The 21,651-nt window shown below is 45.8% G+C and overlaps 5 protein-coding genes across 5 annotated transcripts; 3 read left to right on the top strand and 2 right to left on the bottom strand.

The window, feature by feature from the left end:
- Positions 1-5,446: 5,446 nt before the first annotated feature.
- On the top strand, positions 5,447-7,648 carry LRP88_01735 (reverse transcriptase/ribonuclease H family protein; the record flags this gene model as incomplete). The annotated part of the gene is made up of 2 exons (XM_083238411.1): positions 5,447-6,705; positions 6,988-7,648. The coding sequence occupies 2 exons, from the start codon at positions 5,447-5,449 to the stop codon at positions 7,646-7,648; spliced, it is 1,920 nt and encodes a 639-aa protein (XP_083106916.1).
- Positions 7,649-9,482: 1,834 nt separating this feature from the next.
- LRP88_01734 (uncharacterized protein) lies at positions 9,483-10,581 on the bottom strand (the record flags this gene model as incomplete). Its single annotated transcript, XM_083238410.1, has 4 exons — positions 9,483-9,992; positions 10,044-10,319; positions 10,379-10,449; positions 10,500-10,581. 4 exons carry the CDS (start codon positions 10,579-10,581, stop codon positions 9,483-9,485), a joined length of 939 nt encoding a protein of 312 aa, XP_083106915.1.
- A 2,584-nt stretch (positions 10,582-13,165) lies between these two features.
- Positions 13,166-15,255, top strand: LRP88_01733 (uncharacterized protein; the record flags this gene model as incomplete). The annotated part of the gene is made up of 2 exons (XM_083238409.1): positions 13,166-13,256; positions 13,433-15,255. The coding sequence occupies 2 exons, from the start codon at positions 13,166-13,168 to the stop codon at positions 15,253-15,255; spliced, it is 1,914 nt and encodes a 637-aa protein (XP_083106914.1).
- Positions 15,256-16,564: 1,309 nt separating this feature from the next.
- On the top strand, positions 16,565-19,606 carry LRP88_01732 (uncharacterized protein; the record flags this gene model as incomplete). Its single annotated transcript, XM_083238408.1, has 1 exon — positions 16,565-19,606. The coding sequence occupies one exon, from the start codon at positions 16,565-16,567 to the stop codon at positions 19,604-19,606; it is 3,042 nt and encodes a 1,013-aa protein (XP_083106913.1).
- A 100-nt stretch (positions 19,607-19,706) lies between these two features.
- LRP88_01731 (tyrosine-protein phosphatase) lies at positions 19,707-20,538 on the bottom strand (the record flags this gene model as incomplete). Its single annotated transcript, XM_083238407.1, has 4 exons — positions 19,707-19,848; positions 19,926-20,130; positions 20,201-20,309; positions 20,365-20,538. The coding sequence occupies 4 exons, from the start codon at positions 20,536-20,538 to the stop codon at positions 19,707-19,709; spliced, it is 630 nt and encodes a 209-aa protein (XP_083106912.1).
- Positions 20,539-21,651: the final 1,113 nt, after the last annotated feature.

Raw genomic sequence — 21,651 nt, 5'->3', positions numbered from 1 at the left:
GTCGATGTCCGTCGCAGGCACCGTGTACGTGAGTCCCCTAGGAGGAAGGTCAGCAGTCAACCGACGTCTGCCGCGTCAACGAAAAAGAGTCGCTCACGCATTATTCACCAGGATGTCAAGCCGTCCGCCGGTCAGTTCCTGGACCTCCTTCTTACAAGCCGCGATATTGTTGGCTGATGTCACGTCCAAAGGCAGGACGGTCATCCCTGAATCGCGAAGGCCTTGGACCACCTCGGGACGGCGTGCTGTTGCGATGACATGGAACCCTTGGTGGACGCATGAGTAGGGCCGGAAATGAGGGCCGGAAGCTTCTCGAGCATACCTTTCGCGTGGAACTCATTGCAGAGAGCATGCCCGATGCCGCCCGGCGTACAGCTATCGGTCGACCCTCAACATCAGCGCCAACCCTCACCACCAAGTCTGACGAGATGCACTCGTAAGGAGCGTTGCTTACCCCGTGATAAGAACAGTCTTCTTGCCTTTCATTGCAGAGCCAGCTTTGTTAGGCGGTTGGTCTAAAAAGGGCAAAAGAATTCCGAGGATGAGATGTTCTATGATCGCAATGCAGTTAGTTAAGGGGGGATGCGCCTATATATAAATAAACCACGCGGACCCCGAGAAAGACTCTGAGAAACAGCTATTACTAAATTATTACTTATCTTAGAGACTTAGTATTTTAATATAATGAAAAGGTTAATTAATATAAAATTAAAATATTAAAATTATTATTTAATTTTATTAAATAACATATATATATATCGAGTGCACTGGATAAGTAAGTACACTAGCATATTATATAATTAAAAATAGCTAAATCTTAAATTCCTAAAACTAGCTATTTAATTATTAAAAATATAAAATAAGTATTCTTAGCTATTTAACTATATATAAAGCTTAAAAGTTATTTTTATGTAATTTATAAAATTTCTTTATATAGAAATACCTAATTATGTAATGTAAATAGATTTTCTTTATATTGCCCTAAATAAGATTTTTAAAAAATATAAGAAGATTACTATAACGTGCATGATAAGCTTATGTCCCAGACAAGCATATGTCCCATTAATATTTATACCTTAAATCGCAATTTTAAAAAAAGCTCTTATAAAACCAAGCTAAGCCTAAAATAGCTAGAATTAAAACTTTAGTTATTTTATATAATAAGCTACTTATAATAATTTTTATATATTTTTAGAAAAATCTTAGTAAGCTAGTATTTAAAAAGTCTATTTACACTGTGTAATAAGCTATTTCTCTATAAAGAAGCTTTTCTAAAAGTCTATTAAAATTATATATAATTAATATAATAGTTAAATACCTAAAACAGCTTTTTTTTAAGTTTATAGCTATCTTAAAGCTATTTTTATTAAGCTTAGAAATCTGTACTTTTAGTGCACAGTATACTTGAGACACATGCTTATCTGAGACACATGCTTATCAAGTACGTTAGCTTTTATAGTATATAATATACCTAACTTTTTAAATCTAGGTAATTTAGGTATAATTTAGATTTTTTAAAATTTATTTAAAATCGTCTTTTAAGGTAGAAATTCAAGTAATGCACTCGCTTGTCCGGTGCACTCGCTATATATATATATTATTATAATTTTAATCTTAATAAAAATATTTAATAATTTAAAAATAACGTACATGATAAGCGAGCGCTGCAGACAAGTGAGCGCCGCACTTTTACCCTAGAGTATAAATCCTATTAAAAAAGAAAATTCTTTTAAAAATTCTAAGAAATTTAAATTATACTTAAATAAGATATAATTTTAAAGTTAAGCTATTCCTTTATAATAAAACCTACCCTAATTTTTATAGACTTTTAAAAAAATTACTTATTATATATATAAGAAAAAGTATATTTGTACTATATATTTAGCTATTTCTCTATAAAGTAAATTTTTTAAAAATCTAAAAAAATCATATATAGTTTATTTATAGGTTAGATAGCTAAAATCTCACTTTTTAGGTTTCTAGCTATTTTAATGCGGTTTTTATTAAGGTTAAAATATTTAGATTTTAGTGCACAGTTTAGATGCAGCGCTCACTTAACTGCGGCGCTCGCATATCAAGTAAGTTATTATAATTAATTAATAAAATATATTTATTTATATTTTTATTAAAGTAAAATTAATTAATAATTAATAAAACTATTTATAATAAAATATTTTATTTATAATATATATAATAAGCGAGTGGATTAGATAAATAGGTAGATTAAAAACCCCTTACTTAATAATATTTTTATTTAATTAATTAATTCTAAATAATTAATTATATATTAATTAAATAAAGAGGTAAATATTATTCTTATACTTTAGGCCTATTAAAATAACCTAGAATTAAGTCTTTATTATATAGCTGAGATCTACTAAGCCCCTTATAGCTTACTTTAGCACTAAACCTATTATATTTCTTTTTAATATAATTTTATACCTAAGTTATAGAAATTATCTAGTCTAAAGAAAGAAGCTATTATTTAATTTATCCTTAACTTAGATTTGTAAGGATTTCCCCTATAATTATATAATATTAAAAAAATAACTAATTAATTACTTACTAATTATAATATATTACTTATTAGTAAGCGCTAGGCTTTTAACTTTATTAAGTAATATAAAGAGCTTAAGATAACATGCATGATAAGCTTAAGTCCCAGACAAGTATATGTCCTATTAATATTTATACCTTAAATCGCGATTTTAAAAAAGCTCTTATAAAACCAAGCTAAGCCTAAAATAGCTAGAATTAAAACTTTAGTTATTTTATATAATAAGCTACTTATAATAATTTTTATATATTTTTAAAAAAATCTTAGTAAGCTAGTATTTAAAAAGTCTATTTACACTATGTAATAAGCTATTTCTCTATAAAGAAGCTTTTCTAAAAATCTATTAAAATTATATATAGTTAATATAGTAGTTAAATACCTAAAACAGCTTTTTTTAAGTTTATAGCTATCTTAATGCTATTTTTATTAAGCTTAGAAATCTGTACTCTTAGTGCACAGTATACTTGAGACACATGCTTATCTGAGACACATGCTTATCAAGTACGTTATATCTATTTTATAAATATAATTACGAGAAAGCTAAATATAAAAATTTAATTATTATTTATAATTAGTTTATGCTTATAGAAAATATAATTACTAAGTATAGCATTTAATTAGATAATATTTATAACTTTAATTAGATTAGTTTTATAATAGGTATAATTATAAGTAAAATAATTATTATAGGTATAAAAAGATATAGATAATTAAAATTAATATAGCCTAGAAATTAGGAATAAGTTATAATTATTTAGGCTATTAATATAAAAAGCTAGGCAATTTAGCTATTTATTATAGTTATAGACTAATATTATCTTACTAATTAGTATTAAGAAAGTAAACTCTTAGGTAATTAAGCTATTATAATAACTTAAAATAGCTGGACTAATAATATTACTAATCTTAAGTAATTAAAGTATTTTAATTAATATATAGCTAAGTAATTAAATAATTATTATTATCTTTTTATTCCTAATAGGTATAAAAGCTATTACTTAGCTAAGTTTAAGGAATATTATAATAAAAATAAAATCATTATATTTTATATATTATCTTATTTATTATATTTAATTTAGTTATTTAATATTAGGTATTTTAGGCTACTTAAGAAGGCTTATAATTAAGACATAAAGTATTTAATTAACATACTTAATAAGCGAGCTGTAAGAACACCCAGGTTATGCCGGCTTTCGCCGGCAGGTCGGGAAATCATCGGATAGTTACGTGGGCCAGAGGCCACGTCAAACCCTTCCCGTCGAAGACTCGTGGAGGCTTCGGCAAGTTGAAGTCTAATAACAATACGGAATCTACCCTTTCATCTCTGATATCACCCTGATCGTGCCGATTAGGCCCATACCTTTACAATTCTTCAACTTCTATCCTCATGGAAGATCAGCGCGTTATCAAGATGGACGGGCCCAGCAGAAATACCCCTATTATGCAGCAGCCGACAGCTCACCGCCAATTCGACGAAGGCAGTCCAATGGGATTGCAAGGGGAAGGACAAACAGCAACGCCACCCATCGGCACCGCTGCAGGACCAGGGGCCATAGGTCACATAGACGCGGAAGACCTTGATCAGCTAATTCGAGAAAGTAGGGGACAACACACAATCCCCTTGCCAGAGGTCTTCCCGACATCTCCGCGAGAATACAGAGATCGTTCTTCGAGGCGATCAGAAGAGATCACCCATCTATTGGGCGAAGACTGGCAACAGCCAAGAAACCATACCCCGGCCACGACGCCATACGAAGAACACATGTCGCCGATACGTCGCCGAAGAAGGGCGAGCTCGTCGCTAGGATCCTCTTCAGGCTCCTCTTCCTCAGGAAGACCAAGAAGGTCCCGAAGGAGGGAACGACGACGCCGCCGACGAGTCGAACGAGAACAACAACAAGAAATCCTAGACAGACTGCTACAGCAGAACCAGATGCTAATGCAGCTCATCGATCGACCGGCGACTACTCACCGAAAGGACTATGAAAAGCCCCCAACGTACAATTGCAAGCTTCTAGCTGAACATGCAAGTGCGGTTGAGATCGATGACTGGATCAAGGCTATTGAATCAGCCAACCAGATGAGACCTAATACCACGGCCCAACAGTGGATCGAATGGTCTATGACCAAGCTCAGCCATGCCCTCCAGACGGAATGGAGAACGCACGCCGCAGGCTTTGCCGATAGATCCTCCTTCATGGGAAGAGTATCTCGCATTCGTGCGGAGGCAGCATATTGACCCAGAGTTGCAAGAACGGCAGGCAAGGGACCAGCTTATGGTCATCATGCAAGGGAAGGAAGAGACTCCCCTCCAGTATTTCGCGCGATGGCGTGCCCTCCGCGATACGTTGCCGGCAAAGTGGGAAGAAGATAAGGGTGCAGCCCACCACTACTTTTATTATCTTGCACCAAGAGTCAAGAGAGAGCTTGAGAGAATCAAGTGGCCCTTAGAGAAGGCCAGAGATATTGCCAATGAGGCAGAACGCATCTGGAATTGGTCCCAAGCTAGCAACGAGGCTAAGCGGAAGCATAGGCCAGATATCTCCGAGCCTTCGGCGAAGAGACGCTACTCCCCTCATCGAGGAGGATATAGGGGAAGCTCCAGGGAAGCTCTTCCTCTGGACCCCCATTGAGAACTAGCTCGGAACACCACCGAGGAGGCCAGAGCCGCTCAAGCACACCTGCATCGGCGACGCGTCGCCCACAGGGTAGCGAGAAACCGGCGATTTTTAGATGCTATAAATGCAACCAAATGGGTCATAGGGCCCCAGACTGCCCGCTGAAGAAGCAGGCAGGAGTCAACCAAGCCCCGCTTGGAAGAAGCGTTCCTTCGGCGAAGGTTAACCATACCCTCGCTGACGAGTTGGATGACTCGGAAAACTAAATGGGATGGAGGAAGGACCCGATCCTCTATCCACAACCCCCATCAAATGGGTGCCCAGAGGGAAGACGGCCCGAGCAAAGGGACTAGCTATCCGAGGGCTCGCCGAAGAGGAGCTTAATATACTCCTAGATACAGGGTCCGAGATTGACTTGATAAGCATAGACCTTGTCAAGAGGCTCGGGCTTAAGCCTGCAACGGATTACGCTGCCCCGGGACTAGAGTCCTTCAGAGGGGACAAGACGAACCCAGGGAACGCCTATTGGCTCACCTTCTTCCTTATCAGCAATGATGGGAAGCCGCGAAAGGTTCGGCGAGTATTCGCAGGATCAGATATAGGCTCTGGGAAACATGATGTGATCCTATCCTGCCATTCTATGGGACAAGAAGGCATTGTCATCGATTGTGCTGTCGACTCGTGGTACTATCGAGAGATTGCTCTCGCAGACCCGGAATCTCTCCTCCGAGACGTCGTCGAAAATCATGAGGTAGCCTACGTGTTACATATTACAGCTGCCCTCATGCCTCAGGAGAAGAGTCTGCATACCCTCGGCGAACTGTCGGAGGCAGAAATAGAAAATGCCAAAGAACTGCCGCCAGAACTTAAGGGCCTGGAGGGGTTCTTCGATGAGGAAGCAGCCAAGAGAGTGCCGCTTCTACCAGAAGCAACTCACAAGATCGATCTCATCCAAGGGAGCAAGCCGCCGTATGGGCCGCTATACCCCATGAACGAGGCCCAGTATGGTACCCTGCGGGAATACCTCGCCGAGAACTTAGCGAACGGTCGGATCGAGCACTCGGTGAGCGAGGCAGGTGCCCCAATACTCTTCGTGCCTAAGAAGGATGGAGGAATGCGCCTATGCGTAGATTATCGGGGATTGAATAAGGTTACGATTAAGAACCGATACCCCCTCCCTCTCATCGGAGACCTTCTAGACCGACTTGCGGGAGCAAAATGGATCTCTAAGATCGATATCCGGGATGCATATCATCGGATAAGGGTCGCGGAAGAGGACCGTTGGAAGACCGCTTTCCGTACGAGGTACGGGCATTTCCAGTACACGGTCATGCCATTCGGGCTCACCAATGCCCCCGCTACATTCCAGGCGTATATTCACCGATCCCTCGCCGACATGTTGGATACATGTTGCATATCCTACATGGATGACATCCTCGTCTACTCACAAACAAGAGAGGAACATACCAAGCACCTACGAGAGGTCTTACGACGACTCGCCGAAGCGCAGCTATACGGCAAGCTATCCAAGTGTGACTTCTATCAACAACGCGTTGAATTCCTCGGGTATATCATCACTCAGGAAGGAGTAAAGATGGACCCTATTAGGGTTAAGTCGATATCCGAATGGGAAGCCCCAGCTAGCTTCAGAGACATACAAGTATTCTTGGGCTTTTGTAACTTTTATCGCAAATTCATCGCACACTATTCGGCGATCGTTAGCCCACTTACGTCCCTATTGAAAGGAAGTAAGAATGGGAAGAAAAGTGGCGAGTTCACTTGGACATCAGAGGCAGAACGAGCATTCCAAAGGCTTAAGGAGGCCTTCTGCTCAGCGACGATTCTCCGACACTGGGATCCGTCACTCCCAACTAGGGTAGAAACAGACGCCTCGGCAAAAGCCATTTCAGGCATTTTGACGCAACTAGTTGATACCCAGTGGCGACCGATCGCTTACTGGTCGCGGAAGCTTCACGACCAGGAACAGCGGTGGGCCACAGGCCAACAAGAGCTATTGGCAATTATCGAGAGCCTTGAACACTGGTCTCATTATCTACAAGGACTTTCAGAGAAGTTCCTAATCCTGACGGATCACCAGGCACTCACAGGCGTCGTCGAAGCTTCGGCCAAGGATCTGCGAGGCAGACTTGCCCGCTGGGTATACCGATTATCCGCCTTCGATTTTGACATCAAACATCGACCAGGGATAAAGAACCCTGCGGACGGTCTCTCAAGGAGGCCAGATTATATGAAGGGAGAGATCTCCTACGAAGATGTTCTGCCCACACTAGCCAAGAAGCTAGAGATCACACACGAGCTGCCGGAGCCCACTCAGCGACGCATCGCCGCGCTAGAAGGCAGGGCCAGCGTGTCAGTTACGTATGTCCGCGCAGTAAGGGCTATGATGAGGGGTCCCCCTCCTGTGAGCACGAGCCGAAGAGCACCACTCACTACACAATATCCGCTGTTATGACCCGACGTCAACGGGCAAAGACAGAGAGGGCGAATGCCCCACGGACTGCTGAGCAGGTGGAGGACTCTCGGCGAGCCTCCGGGGACCTGACTGCAGCTGGGGTTACTGTTCCGGAGCAGTACATCCCACGCCCGGTCATGAGAGAGCTCATGAAGGGCGAAACGGCACTTCTCTCCCAGCCATCCGAAGAATTCGAGGCGTTGGTTAAGGAACTGCAGAGCCAAGACCAACAATGCCAAAAGTTCAAGACGAAGGCTCGGGGAACCGCCGGCGAACGCAAGGGATACACAATAGACTCCCAAGACTTATTGCGTTATAAGGGACGATTAGTCATCCCGGATCAAGGAGCCATGAGGACAGAGATCCTTCGGCGACACCACGACGACCCAAGGGCCGGTCATATGGGGTCACAAAAGACCCTCGACCTCGTCTCGAGGAAGTTTCACTGGCGTGGCATTGCGGAAGATATCCGAGAGTACGTCGAAAGCTGCCCGATATGCCAAGGCATCAGAGTTCCCAGGCATAGACCCTACGGGAAACTCCAGCCTTTGCCACTACCATCACACCCATTTCAAGAGATTAGTCTTGACTTTATTACTGGGCTTCCGCCGAGCACTCGGAGTGATGGCGGCAACTATGATGCGATTCTTGTTATTGTGTGTAGGATGACTAAGTTTGCACTGTTCATTCCAACAACGAAGAAGCTTAAGGCCACGGAGCTTGCAGCTCTCTTATATGAGCACGTCGAAAGCCGGTTTGGCACACCGGAAGGGATCGTCAGTGATCGAGATAAGTTAATTACCAGCAAATTCTGGGCAGATCTCATGAGAGAACGGGCGATTCGTCGCCGACTATCGACCGCATACCATCCGCAGACAGACGGTCAAACGGAACGAACCCACCAGACGCTAGAGAAGTATCTAAGAGCATACGCAGGAGACTCGCCCGAAAGGTGGGCGATACAACTCCTAGACGCCGCCTTTGCCTACAATAATAGCAAGCACTCAACCATCGGGGTCTCCCCAATGGAAGCGCTATTTGGCTACCACCCGAGATGTGTGGAATACGTCCCAACAAAGATGGAAACAAATGTGCAAGGCGTCGCCGAACGCTTAACGATGCTAGGCCGCGTACGGACCCAAGCACGTATACACTGGGAGAAGGCTGCGGAATCCCAAGCAAAACACTACGACTCAAGGCATAAGCCACAGACCTACCATCGGGGACAAACCGTTGGAGTATCGACGAAGAATTGGAGGTTTAAATACCCCAAATTAGCCCCAAGGTTCATGAGAGCCAAAGTCCTCGATAGGTACGGAGAACAGGCCTACGCCTTGGAGCTGCCGGAAAAGTACCAGCGCATACACAATGTGTTCCATGTGTCACTCATAGAGCCGTGGAATGATCGCGGAACTATCGGCAATACCACGCATGAACAGCCAGAGCTCGAGGACGAGCCTGACGAGTGGGAGGTGGAAGAGATAGTCTCACACAAAGATGTGGAAGACGAGACCTTCTATCTCATCAAATGGAAAGGTTGGCCAGTGGAATACAACACTTGGGAACCAAAAGAACACCTAGAGAACGCACAAGCGATGGTGAAGAAGTACCTCAAGATCACAAGGAAAGACCATAAGAAGTGGGACGAGGCGTAGCCAGGTATACGCCGAAAGCACAGCGACAAAGGAGTCTCATTGATCTAGAGCATTATTCGCCGAAGCATCGCAACGCTGGCGCAGAACAACAAAATGAAGACCAAGTCAAGGACAAGGCCACAACAGCAGAAAACCAGGGAAAACATCAGCCGACGCATCGGCGACAAAACGCAGCAAAGTCACCACAGCTCAAAGGTTGTTGTTGCCACCACCACGACCACGACTACCCCGACCTCTGCCACGAGCAGTCTGACCGCGAGTCTTGCGGGCTCGCTTGGGGGTCGGCTCGGCGAAGGATCGGGAGCATCATTACCATCGTCATCGTCATCGTTATTGTCACCATCACCCCCATCAGCAGGACGAGCACGCTTGCGACCACCAGGAGTCGACGAAGGATCGGCGGGGCCTCGGAGACGGGGACGCTGACCAACAAAGGAGATAGGACAAATGGGACCGGGGTTGCAATCAGCAACAGCCTGGTCAGCGACATCGTACAGCTCGTCAAGACTGCCCATAATGTCACGGTCGCTACCCTCAACCTCGACATCAACCCTCGGCGTGTTTTCGGCGCCATCTAGGCGATCGATCGCCTCGAGCAACAACTGGGCAGGAGTATCGTCACGAATATAGACGGGAGCGGCAGCGGCAATGCGACTGGTCATCTCGGGTAGGGTCATCTGGGCTCCAGCCTATACGCAGGACGTTAGCCGACACATTGGCGAAAGAAAGACGAAACTTACACCTTGGAGGCAGAGCAGAGACAGCAGCTCTCGGTTCGACGCAAGCTCCTGCGCCTGGACACGAGCCAACTGAACTGTATCCTTGGACTTCTGCATCATGGGGTCGCGGAGGCGATCGGCGACCTTTCGCCAAGCATACGCCACATCTTTGACGGCACGGTTGGCACGCCAGATCTGACAGCGGGAGTACGAGGAAGGGTCGGCAATGACATTGTCACAAAGATTATGAACGTCGTTCCACGAGTGCTGGGCAGCACCCCAAAGCTCGCGAGGAATCTGCGAAGCATCAGCGACAACTCGAAGAATATAACAGGAGGGGAGGAGAGAGAACTCACGGAACCACACTTCTTCTTGTCATGGGCGCACAGTATGCAGCAGTTCGGCGACTGATCGGTGATGCAAGGGACTCGGGGATCCTTGTCCATGTGTTCCAGGCAATACATGCAGGAACCTCACCTAGATCCATCTTCCAGAAGTTGACGGAAGCATCATACTCGAACTTCGAAAGCACGGCGGAATAGGTGGCTAGGAGAGACATCGCCGAAAGCTGCGCGATAGATGGGCGAGGAAACGAGAACAACGGGGATCGCGGAGGCTGCGGCGATGATATTGCGACGGGCAGCAGAATTGTTGTTGTGAAGAAAAGGAAAACAGAAGAGGGAAGATTATTGTGGAACAGAAAAACTCTGGTCGCAGCAGCAACAGCGTATTTGAGCTGCCAGTGCCAGGCAGCTGGCAGCGCGAAGCAATCGCCAACCTGACGGCGACAGACCAATCACAAAGGAGAACAACGAATCTACGACAAAGATCACAATCATCACAAAAGGAAAAAACGCAAAGGAGGCGGCGAACAATCGGCGACCCACTACAAAGAGTCATTGAAGCTCGAGATCGATTGAAAGACACCTATATGTGGATGTCTTTGGTGTTGAACAAAGGAACGAGATGATTGGCTGGGTGAGCTTGAGGGACCAAGCTCCCGGGAGAGGGGGCAATTGTAAGAACACCCAGGTTATGCCGGCTTTCGCCGGCAGGTCGGGAAATCATCGGATAGTTACGTGGGCCAGAGGCCACGTCAAACCCTTCCCGTCGAAGACTCGTGGAGGCTTCGGCAAGTTGAAGTCTAATAACAATACGGAATCTACCCTTTCATCTCTGATATCACCCTGATCGTGCCGATTAGGCCCATACCTTTACACGAGCGTCGCAGTTAAGCGAGCGTTGTACCTAAACTATGCACTAAAATCTAATATTCTTAACCTTAATAAAAACCGCATTAAAATAGCTAGAAACTAAAAAATTAGATTTTTAGCTATTTAACTTAAAAATAAAATATATATTATTTTTTTAGATTTTTAAAAAAATCCCCTTTATAGAGAAAAAGCTATTCATATAATGCAAATATGCTTTTTTCTAAACTACCCTATAAGAGATTTTTTTAAAAATTTTAGAAAAAATATATATTTTTTTTTTACTTTATAAATAGCTTATACCTAATCTTTTAGGTTTATAAAAATTAAGTTGAATTTCTTAGAGTTTTTTAAAGGAATTTTTTATTTTAGTAGAATTTATACTATAGGATAAAAGTGCGACGCTCGCTTGTCTGTGACGCTCGCTTATTAAGTACGTTAAATACTTTATAACTTATATTTCTAAGACTAAGTTCTTTATAGTCTTTTATGCTATATTTTAAGCTATAATAATATAAGTAAATATTAAAATAGGTTTTAGAGGAGCTAGGCTTATTTCTCTTAATCTAGAAAGTATAGTCTTAAAGCTTAACATATAGGTACAGACTTTAATACCTTTTAAAGAGGAGGCTAGCTATTTTAACCCTTAGGTTTTAAAAACCTTAAAGATTATCCTTAAGGCTAAATCTTAGTTTAAATACCTGAAAAGGTAAATTAAAAGGTATTAAAGTAGCTCTCTAGAGTTAATTTTAAAAGCTCTATAGTTACTTATAAAGAAGATAAAAGCTATTATATATAAAGCTACCTTATTAACTGCTAAAAATAAAAACCTTTAAGAGGCAAATAAGATACTAAGCTAGTACTAAAGGGCAAAAAGGATTAAATGATAAAAAGGAGAAGTTATAATAGTAAAAAAAAAAAGATAAGTAATTGATTAAATAGATATAAATATAATTTATTTATAAGTTAAATAGCTAAAAATCTACTATTTAGGTTTTTAGTTATTTTAATATAGTTTTTATTAAGGTTAAAATTTTCTAATTTTAATATATAATTTAGGTAACGTACTTGATAAGCGAGTTGAACAGACAAGTAAATTGAACACTTGCACTGTATAGTTAAAAGGCTAAACTTTAAATTTTTTAAAACGCGCTATATAATTTATAAAATTTTAAACTATATTTAAAAAAGTCATAAGATAGGCTTTTTTCTAGATTTTAAGAAAATCTATTTAGCTATTAAATCTTAAAAAACTATAAAAAGATAGTATAAATAGGTTTTTTTTTAATAATAGATATATTTTTTTTTAAAAAAACTAAGAAAATTCTACTATATAGGATTTTACTAAATTCACCTAATCTAAAAGTTTAAGTTATTTTTACCTTAATTTAAATTTTTAAAGAATTCTTTTCTAGTTAGTATAAACTAGTATAAAATTCAAGTGTTCAATTCGCTTGTCTGTTCAACTCGCTTATCAAGTACGCTAATCTTAGATATAAATCCCTTTATAGGGCAAATTGATCCACTTGCTTGCCTGATCCACTTGCTATATATGTACGTTATATAAAATATATTAATACTTAATTATAGCTAGTATAAATATATAAGTTTTTACCATATTTAAAAAGCCTTATATAACTTAAGAGAGCTAGGCCTATATATATAAGGTTAGACATAGCTTATTAGTGCCTATATAGCTAACATAATAAGCCTCGGGAAATCATAGCTAGAAGTTCCCGGGACAAACAGCGCATCCCGAGAGACTGGGTATAGATGGACCTTAACACCCTGGATTAAGCGAGCGATCAAACTGGTGTCTTCTGATATAGAAACAAGCGGATCACAGGAGCAGATTTATGCTTCGTAGCAAATACTCATCAGTCTATCCACTGTTACCACAAGCAAATGCCTGCCCTCTCACCGCTACCAAGCATGACACAGACATCTCAGGCTGCTCCTTACGTCAATGGAGATGTGGCTTGGAACTACGAGAACTTTCTGATCAGACTTTCTGACGAACAAGGTGAGTGGCGACCAACTCTTCCTGGTGGCCTTTGGTACATTTCCTGATCTCTCGATTCTGCGCAGAGCTTTCAAGGATTCGATGCCGCTGGAAAGTTTCTGAAACGTCACCCACTGGAGACGTGCTGCAGTATTTCCAAACCGTGGATCTTCTGTTAAAGACATTCCCTGCCGCAGCTGATGTTGGCACTGAAGATACAGAAAGCCATCCTCGCGAGGCCACTGGGACCTCCCTGGAACTACTGGCCCGCCAAGCCTGCGACTCCCGACAAGGCCTGGAGAGCCGCACTGAGGTAGCGGCGGTTGTGATACTGGCGTCAAAGAACGGCTATCTCTGCAGGAGCGACATCATCCAAAAGCGCATGCTTCTTTCCGTCTTCGTTGACAGAGTCATCTCATTCGCAAGTTGGAACAGACGCCTCACAGCCTTTTCAGCTGCCGAACAGAGCAGTCTGCTCTCCCTGCTTGTATGTTCCCCGGCGGCAATCATCACCAAACAAGACGCGTTTTGTCGCGACCAGAACTGGAGGGCCTTGCTGAAGAGAGACTTGAACATGCGCCTGTCGTTCGACTGGATCGTTCCGAACAAGCCAGCCTCTTATACGGTGGCGCTGGTGGCCGGCCGTCACATGAACGACGAGGAGCGCGTTGTGTACCGCGCTCAGGGGTTCCTTGAGGCTGCTCAGTCTCTGGGGATAGCTATTACTGTGCTTGATGCGCCTGGACACTGGCTCGAGGACGACAAATATGCGCACCTGCGCGACGACTTCATAGCCATGGATCTTTCCCTCACCCCTGACCTGCCACACAGGATCGTTGAACGTGTCCGAGACAAGTGCTTCGACGGCATCGTCACTTTTACAGACGACTACGTGATTGCCATTGCCGAGGCCGCAGAGATGCTGGGTCTGCCGACAGAACCAGCTAGGGCGGTGTGGCGGGCGCACCACAAGAACGAGATGCGGAGTGTGGTCGAGAATGACGGTGTTCAGACGCTGTACCTAGACAACGTCGAGCAGCTGGAGGCTCCCGGCATGCCGGAAAAGCTTGGAGCTATGCAATATCCGCTCATTGTCAAACCTTCGTACGGTTGTAACTCGGCAGGCGTCCAGAAGGTAGCCAACGATGCCAACATGCGAGAGGCGGTGTATTTGCTGGGCAGAGAAGGCCTCGCGGACGACGGCATCATGCTCGAAACTTTCGTCGACGGCCCCGAGGTCGACTGCAACTTTGTTTTGTGCAACGGAAAAGTCTCTTTTCTCGAAGTCGCGGACGACTTGCCCTCCGCGGGCGACGCAACCCATGCCACGCCCTCTGACAACTTCTTCGAGACTGCCATGATCTCGAATAGCGCGCTGCCCCCGAGAGAGGCCGACATTCTCCGCACATCTCTACACAAGAACCTGCTACGGCTGGGCCTTGGATGGGGCGTTTATCACGTGGAAGCACGAATGATGAACTCTTCCATGCAGTACGAGGATGCTCAGGGCAACGGAATCATGGATCTCGTCACCAAGGACAGCTCTCCAAACCATGGGCCAAACGCGTTTCTGATCGAGGCCAACGTCCGGCCGGCCGGGATCGCCGGCTCCCAGGCGACAATGAGTACCTACGGAGTGGACTTTGACGGGCTGCACCTGCTTCGCGCTGCTGGGGACCGAGAGCGCTTCGAGGCGCTGTCGAAGCCTTTCCTGTTTCCTGATGATGCTGGCGGAGGGGGTGGCGCCCAGTTCTGGGCGGCTCGTGGTCTCATCCCGGTGCACCGAGAGGACATACTAGTGCCGGACAACTTTTTCCAGAGGGTGTTCGAGAAGGTCCCAGATGTGGCACCATACACTTACAGGGCCGAGCTTGACAAGAAGCCAGGGACAGTAGTCTCACCCAGAGGCGGGGTTGGCCTGCTCGCGCATTGCCTGCTGTACTCGAGGACGAGCAGAAGGCACGTCTTGGATATGTATCACCGTGTGGCTGCTGCCGCTCAGGAAGTTCTAGACAGATAGGCGGGGCGTACGGTTGTAAACTTGGCACGCGGTTCATGCTATGCTTGGTTAACTCTTTTCATCGTGAAGTACAAAGTATCGCTGCAGAGTGCTATAGTACAAGTGCTGTACTAATGATAATAGTACTACCTTGCCCCTAGCGTTGCGGTTAATCCAAGTTTCTGTAATGTATGTTTAATTAAGGTAGTTTAATCTACTTAAGGCCTTAATTTAATTAACTCAAGTAATATACCTTAAGTAATTAAAATTTATTCAAGTTATATAGAGATTTTTAATATACTTAAAAATAAGAGGGAAAGAGTTAGAAATACTAACTAAATATAAAGAAAATAAGAAATAAAATAAAAAATACTAGATTTAGTTATTTAATATACTAGATTTAGCAGCCTGCTTTCTTATATAACTTTTAATCTAATTATTATAATTCAATTTTAAATCTAGGCCTTATGATTGAATTCTGAGGTGCTGCAATTTAACCATCTCAAAATCCTGCTTTAACTTGGATTAACCGCAGCGCTGCTTGCCGCCAGCCCTGTCAGAGAGTGGCCCCCCCGGATGTAATGTGGTGGCTGACGTGCAGCTGCAAGGAAGGCAAAGGCACGACTGCAGCTGTTGCCGCGCGCTTTACCGGATCTGCGCGCCATGTTACATTTTATGCAATGGCACAAAGCCATTACAGCGGCGGCATGTATCGTCAGCCAAAGATGTTAGTCAGGCTGGCACGCGGTCGTAAAACAATATAATATTTATTAGCATAAAGTATATAATTATGATTTAATAAAATTATTTTAAAAGTACTAGGATAGAATATATATTTAAATACTATTAGGTTATCTTTTAAATCTTTTATAGGCGCTCTGAGTTAAGTAGTTGTATCTTAATCAGTCGCCTTATGTCGCTGTTAGTCGATCTGGCCCTTTTGGTGTGCCACGTTTTTTTATGCGCGCGTGGCTGGCGGGCTGACGATGCAGCAGCTGCACGGTCAGCCAGTCAGTACAGCTTCACCGTCATCCAGTCCCACATTAACTCGATGCCCCATTGTGGGGCACGAAAAGGGGCTCCCGTCGGGTCTGGCTCGGGCCTGCGTCAGATCCACACCCGCCCCACCCCACCCGCCCCGGCCCGGCCCGTCCCGGAGCCCGAGCGGGTGCATGGCCAGCTACCATCTCGAAAAGTCGACAGTAGCTGTACCAGTGTTAAATCAGCAAGACGAACCAAAGATTGAGGTCATCAGTGACCCCCCGCAAAATCATACCAACGCGCACAAGCTCCCTCGCTCTCTCTTCATCTTTTTCAACGACTGACTACAATGGACAATAAGCCGCCAGTCTTGGACGCCACCGTCGTCGACCTGTTTGATGAGTGGGCTGCCAAAGATCCCGGCAGGATTGCTGCTGAATGGCAAGGCGAGACATTGACGTACGGAGAGCTGCGGAATGCCTCGCTCCACATGAGCAAGGCGCTCCTTGCAGCGAACGTTCAACCTCTCGCCAAGGTGCCGGTCCTCACGCAAATGTCCCTCGAGATGCTTCCCGCCGTCATCGGCATACTAAGAGTCCGAGCATGCTACGCACCCATGGATGTGGCCATGTGGAGCACTTCCAGGGTTGAAGCCGCCCTGTCTCAGGTCGCTTCCCCCATGGCTGTGGTCACGGCAGCGTGTCCCGGACTGCAGCTGCCGGTGCTCACGGTGAACTTCCAGAAAGAGTGGCTCCATGCTCCGCTCGAGGGCGCCGACGAGCTTTGTCAGAGACTGGACGCCATCCGAGAGGGGTTTCGTGCCGACGACCTTGCGTGGACCATCTTTACGTCCGGCAGTACCGGCGTCCCGAAAGGAGTAATGATATACCACCGGGCAATCCACGCCATCACGGTCTTGGACCACACCCAGGACCTCGAAGACGCTGCGGCAGAGGGAATCCGCTGCCTGCTGGCCTTTTCCATCGCATTCGACGGCTGCGCGGCTGTCGTCTGGACGACTTTGACCAAGGGCGGCACTTTGGGGATGGCTTCGCCGTCGAATTTCCCCGAAGTCGCCGCCACCTGTGAGCTGCTGCATCTCACACCCTCCATGCTGGCCATCATGGACCCCTCGGGTCCCTACCAAAGAGTTCGCTACATATTCCTCGGCGCCGAAGCCCCCAAGCTGGACGTGGTGCGCCAGTGGATCACCCCGACCAGGAAGGTCTACAACACGTACGGCCCGTCGGAGACGACCTGCATCATCAGCTTCGGCGAGCTCAAGCCTGACGAGGAACCTCCCTTTGGCAATCTCATTCCGGGCGTGAGAGTCGTCCTGGTGGATGAGAACCTGCAGGAACGTGACTATGGAGAGGTCATGATTTCCGGGGCGGGTTTGGCTGCCGGATACTTGAACAACCCCGGGATGACGGCCAAAAAGTTCATCCAGTGGGACGGCCGGCGCTTTTACCGGACCGGGGACCTCGCACGCAGGTTGGAAGACGGACAGTTTGTATGGGCTGGGCGGGCAGACAACCTTGTCAAGAACCGAGGTTTCCTGATCAACTTGGAAACCGAGGTCGAGCCGGCCATGGCCAGCTTCCCTCCGGTCCGTCGAGCCATTTCTGTCAAGTGGCGAGACAGACTCATCGGCTTCGTTCAGCCTGCAGCCGTTGACGTTTCCGAACTGCGCGAATTCATGGCCAAGCGCTTCGACCCCTTCGTCATTCCCGATGGGATAGTAGCCATGGATGGCTTCCCCCTCAACACCAACGGGAAAACAGATCGGCTTGCCCTCCAAGCCCACATGGACGAGAGGTCCGCTGACGACAATGATGTGAGCCTGGCGCAGAACGGCCAGGCCCTCTCACCGTACGACGCGTTGCGCATGGCCTTTTCCGTGTGCTTGCAGGTCCCTTTCCGCGAGCTGAACGAGGACTCGTCCTTCACCAGGCTCGGAGGCAACTCCTTGGCCGCGATCCGGCTTTCCGGTATCCTGAGAAAGTACGGAAAGGTGGCCACAGTCGTACAGATCCTCAAGTTAGACACCATCAAGTCGCTCGAAAGTGTTCTGGTCAGCTTGTCCGAGCCGGATCAACATGATAAAATCGACAATAACTCGGCAATGCCAATGACCGACTTTCAAAAGTCAATGCTCGTCCGTTCGTTGGCAAACCCACTCCTGTATGCTCTCATCGGCATAACTCGTTACACCGGTGACCCCGTCAGCACACCAACACCCGGGGAACTTCACAAGGCTTTTGTCCGCGCTGTCTCCGCACACAGCATCTTCAAGACTCGGTTCGATTTAACCAACTTCACGTTCTCTGATCTCGACCAGCGAGAGCTCGCCTGGCATGACGTTATCGCTGAAGAAGCGGACTTTGAAGGGGCCTGCGTGGCAGCGGAGGAACAGGCCTGGCGGGACCTACACCGTCTAGACCGCGCGGATCTGGAGATCCCCTACTTCCGCATTACTTGCATCTCCGTCCCGGATCGCAAGGCGCTGGCCTTTGTCTCCTGCATGCACCACGTGCTCACCGACGTATTCTCGTCGGCCCTCTTGATGGGAGACGTGGAGCGAGTGCTAGCTGGCAAGGACGTGGCCCCAGGACCTCGAATCCGGGACTTTGTGGAATTCTGGCACGACTACAAGCAGCAGAACCTGCAGAGAGCTACTGCTTTCTTTGAGAGCATGGTACAGCCGTTGCCCGCCACATCGGTACTGAAACTGCCTGCGCCGAGCCTTCAACCCCGAGCAGATACCTTCAGTCTTGCGCGTCTCGAGTCCCCCACGACCGTGACGAGGTCTGCGCTCGCCTCCCGAGCCAACAACAGCGGCATCACCACCAGCACCATTGTGTGCGCTGCCTGGTCGCTGTTCCTGGCCAAGATCTCGGGCTGGGACCGCGTGGGCTTTTCCATAAGCCTGTCGGGACGCATGATCCCGTGGCCGGCGGTAGAGGACATCGTCGGCCCGCTCACCACTCGCGCTCCCTTCAGCACTGCCGTCCCGTCCAAGACAACCGTTCAGGAGTGGCTGGCAAAGGTGAATCAGCTCAACCTTGACATGCTCGAGTTCGACGGTCTGATGCACTCCCTGCCCGAATCACTGATGCAGGACCCTCGCACCAAGTCCACGATCGTGCTGTGTCTGCTCGACATGCCGCAGGGGTCGTCTGACTGGAGTCACAAAGAGAAGCAGGAACATCATTTCAGCATGCTGTGGCATGTTTACGAAGATGCCGAGGTGGTTAAGACCGAAGTTGACATTCAGTTGAGGGAAGTAGACCGGAAGTGGGCCGAGGAGATGAGGGTTGTTCCGGGGAGGATGCTGGACGGGCTGATCAACGCTACGGAAGATACTTTGGTTGGAGACCTGCTCCAATAATGTTGTCACTTGGAACAGCGCGGCTTGCGGATGGAAACGAGTAGAAATCTAATATCATTCAGCTTGCTCATTCTCTTCTATGAGCTCGCACCCTGCTGAATCACACGTGGTCGCCCGCAAGATTCCTCCTGATCGCCTCGACATCCTCCCGGCTGAACCCGAGCTCCTTCATCACGTATCCCTCGGCCCCTCCCTCGAACCTGTCCTCGACCATCTGGACAAAGCTCATCATGGTCTTTGCTCTGAACAGCCCAGGTTACCAAAGTCAGTGGGATTTCTCAGTCTGTGAATATCAGGAAGACAGGGAGGGAGGACTAACTCGCAACCGGCGATCGTTTTCACAGCCTGGTTATCCCAGTCTATCTCTTTACCTTTGAAACCGCCAGCCAGCTTAGCCTCTAGAAGCCCTCTCACAGGCTCGATACCGAGTCTCGTGAGGGAGTAATCATATGCTATAACCTCCTTGGGGACCCCAGCGACGAGGAGCAGGAGAGCGACGGCGACGGCCGTCCGATCCTTACCAGCTGCGTGGTGTATTAGTTTCTAGGCCCCGAGTGGCATGGCATGATGCGAAGAGGGGGTCCTGAAGCGTACCGGTGCAGTGGATCAAGAAGGGTTGGTCTGGCTGGCGGAGGACATGGAGGAAAATCTCGCGAAAAATGTCCCGGTGCGCGTCGAGGAAGAACATGTACATGGCCGCTAACTAAAAGCAAGCAGTCAGAGAGAACTTGCCTATCCTTACTCTCGCCACTACTCACACTGTCCCAGTCCTTATCCACGTCATTCACCTGAGCTCCCAGCGTCGTAACCCCGTGCAAAACAGGCTCCGGGTCGATTTCCCTCTCCTCGACGAAGCGGAGATCATAGACCGCCTTGATTCTCAGTGAGTGCACAATTTCATCCTTGCCTTGATCGGAAAGCGAGGTCAACATTCCAGACCTGTATATCAAATGCTCCTTCACAAGAGGTGGGCAAGAAGTGTTGCGAAAATTGAATGTGCCAGATACCTGATGCCATGGAAACGCGGACAGGTGAGCACGAAGGGAGGACGGCGGTATAGGCTGTGAAATTGGGGTGGAGAGGATGTCGGAGGGAGCAGTGATGGTATCCATGGTACACCAATCTCCGGGTTTGCTGGGCTCAGGAGCAATGAAGCAAGGATCGTTGGATCGTTGAGATAGCTAGAAGCAAGTCCTTGTAATAAATGCTTAATTAGGCAGTAAAAGTAGTATTAATACTTATGCCCTGCTATAGTGCCTGCCTTAAGGATAACTAGCGTTAAATAGAGTGTGCTTATTAATACTTATAAGACTTACTTAAGGATAAGAATTTAGCTTAGTAGTAACTAATATGAAATTAATTATAAAATAAATTTTATTAAAATATAAAAAAATAAGATAACATATATGATAAGCAAGTGGATTAAATAAGCAAGTGGATTAGATAAGCAAGTGGATTAGATAAGCAAGTGGATTAAAAATCCCTTATTATATATCCTTACTATTTAATAAATTAATTTTTAATTACCTAGAATGCTATAGCTAAATTATGAAGCTAGAATTCTTCTTGTACTTTATGCCTATTAAAATAACCCTAAGTTAGGTCTTAAATGCGCTGCAAAGACCTATAAAGTCGGTTATGGTATACTTTGGCGCTGGCAGAAGGGCATTTAGTCTCGACGCGATATTATCTAGAAATCACGTAGGCTATCTAATCTAGAGGAAGAGATCCTTATTTACTTTATCCTTGACCTAGATTCGCGAGGATTCCCCCCCTGGCTACGTGGTGTCAAAGAAATGGCTGATCAATTGCTTGCCGATCGCGGCGCGCTACCCATCGGTAAGCGCTAGGCTTATAACTTCGTTAGGTGATATAATAAGCTTAAGATATATTTTTTTTATAAATATAACTACTAGAGAGCTAAATATAAAGATCTAATTATTATTTATAATTAGTTTTAGCTTATAGCGAATATAATTGCGAAGTATAATATTTAATTAGATAATATTTATAATATTAATAAGATTAGCTTTCTTATAGGTATA

The sequence above is a fragment of the Fusarium phalaenopsidis genome (genome assembly GCF_050370095.1).
Source record: "Fusarium phalaenopsidis strain FUZ10S chromosome Unknown contig_32278, whole genome shotgun sequence".
Classification (NCBI taxonomy): domain Eukaryota; kingdom Fungi; phylum Ascomycota; class Sordariomycetes; order Hypocreales; family Nectriaceae; genus Fusarium; species Fusarium phalaenopsidis.
This window is presented reverse-complemented; position numbering and strand designations above follow the sequence as displayed.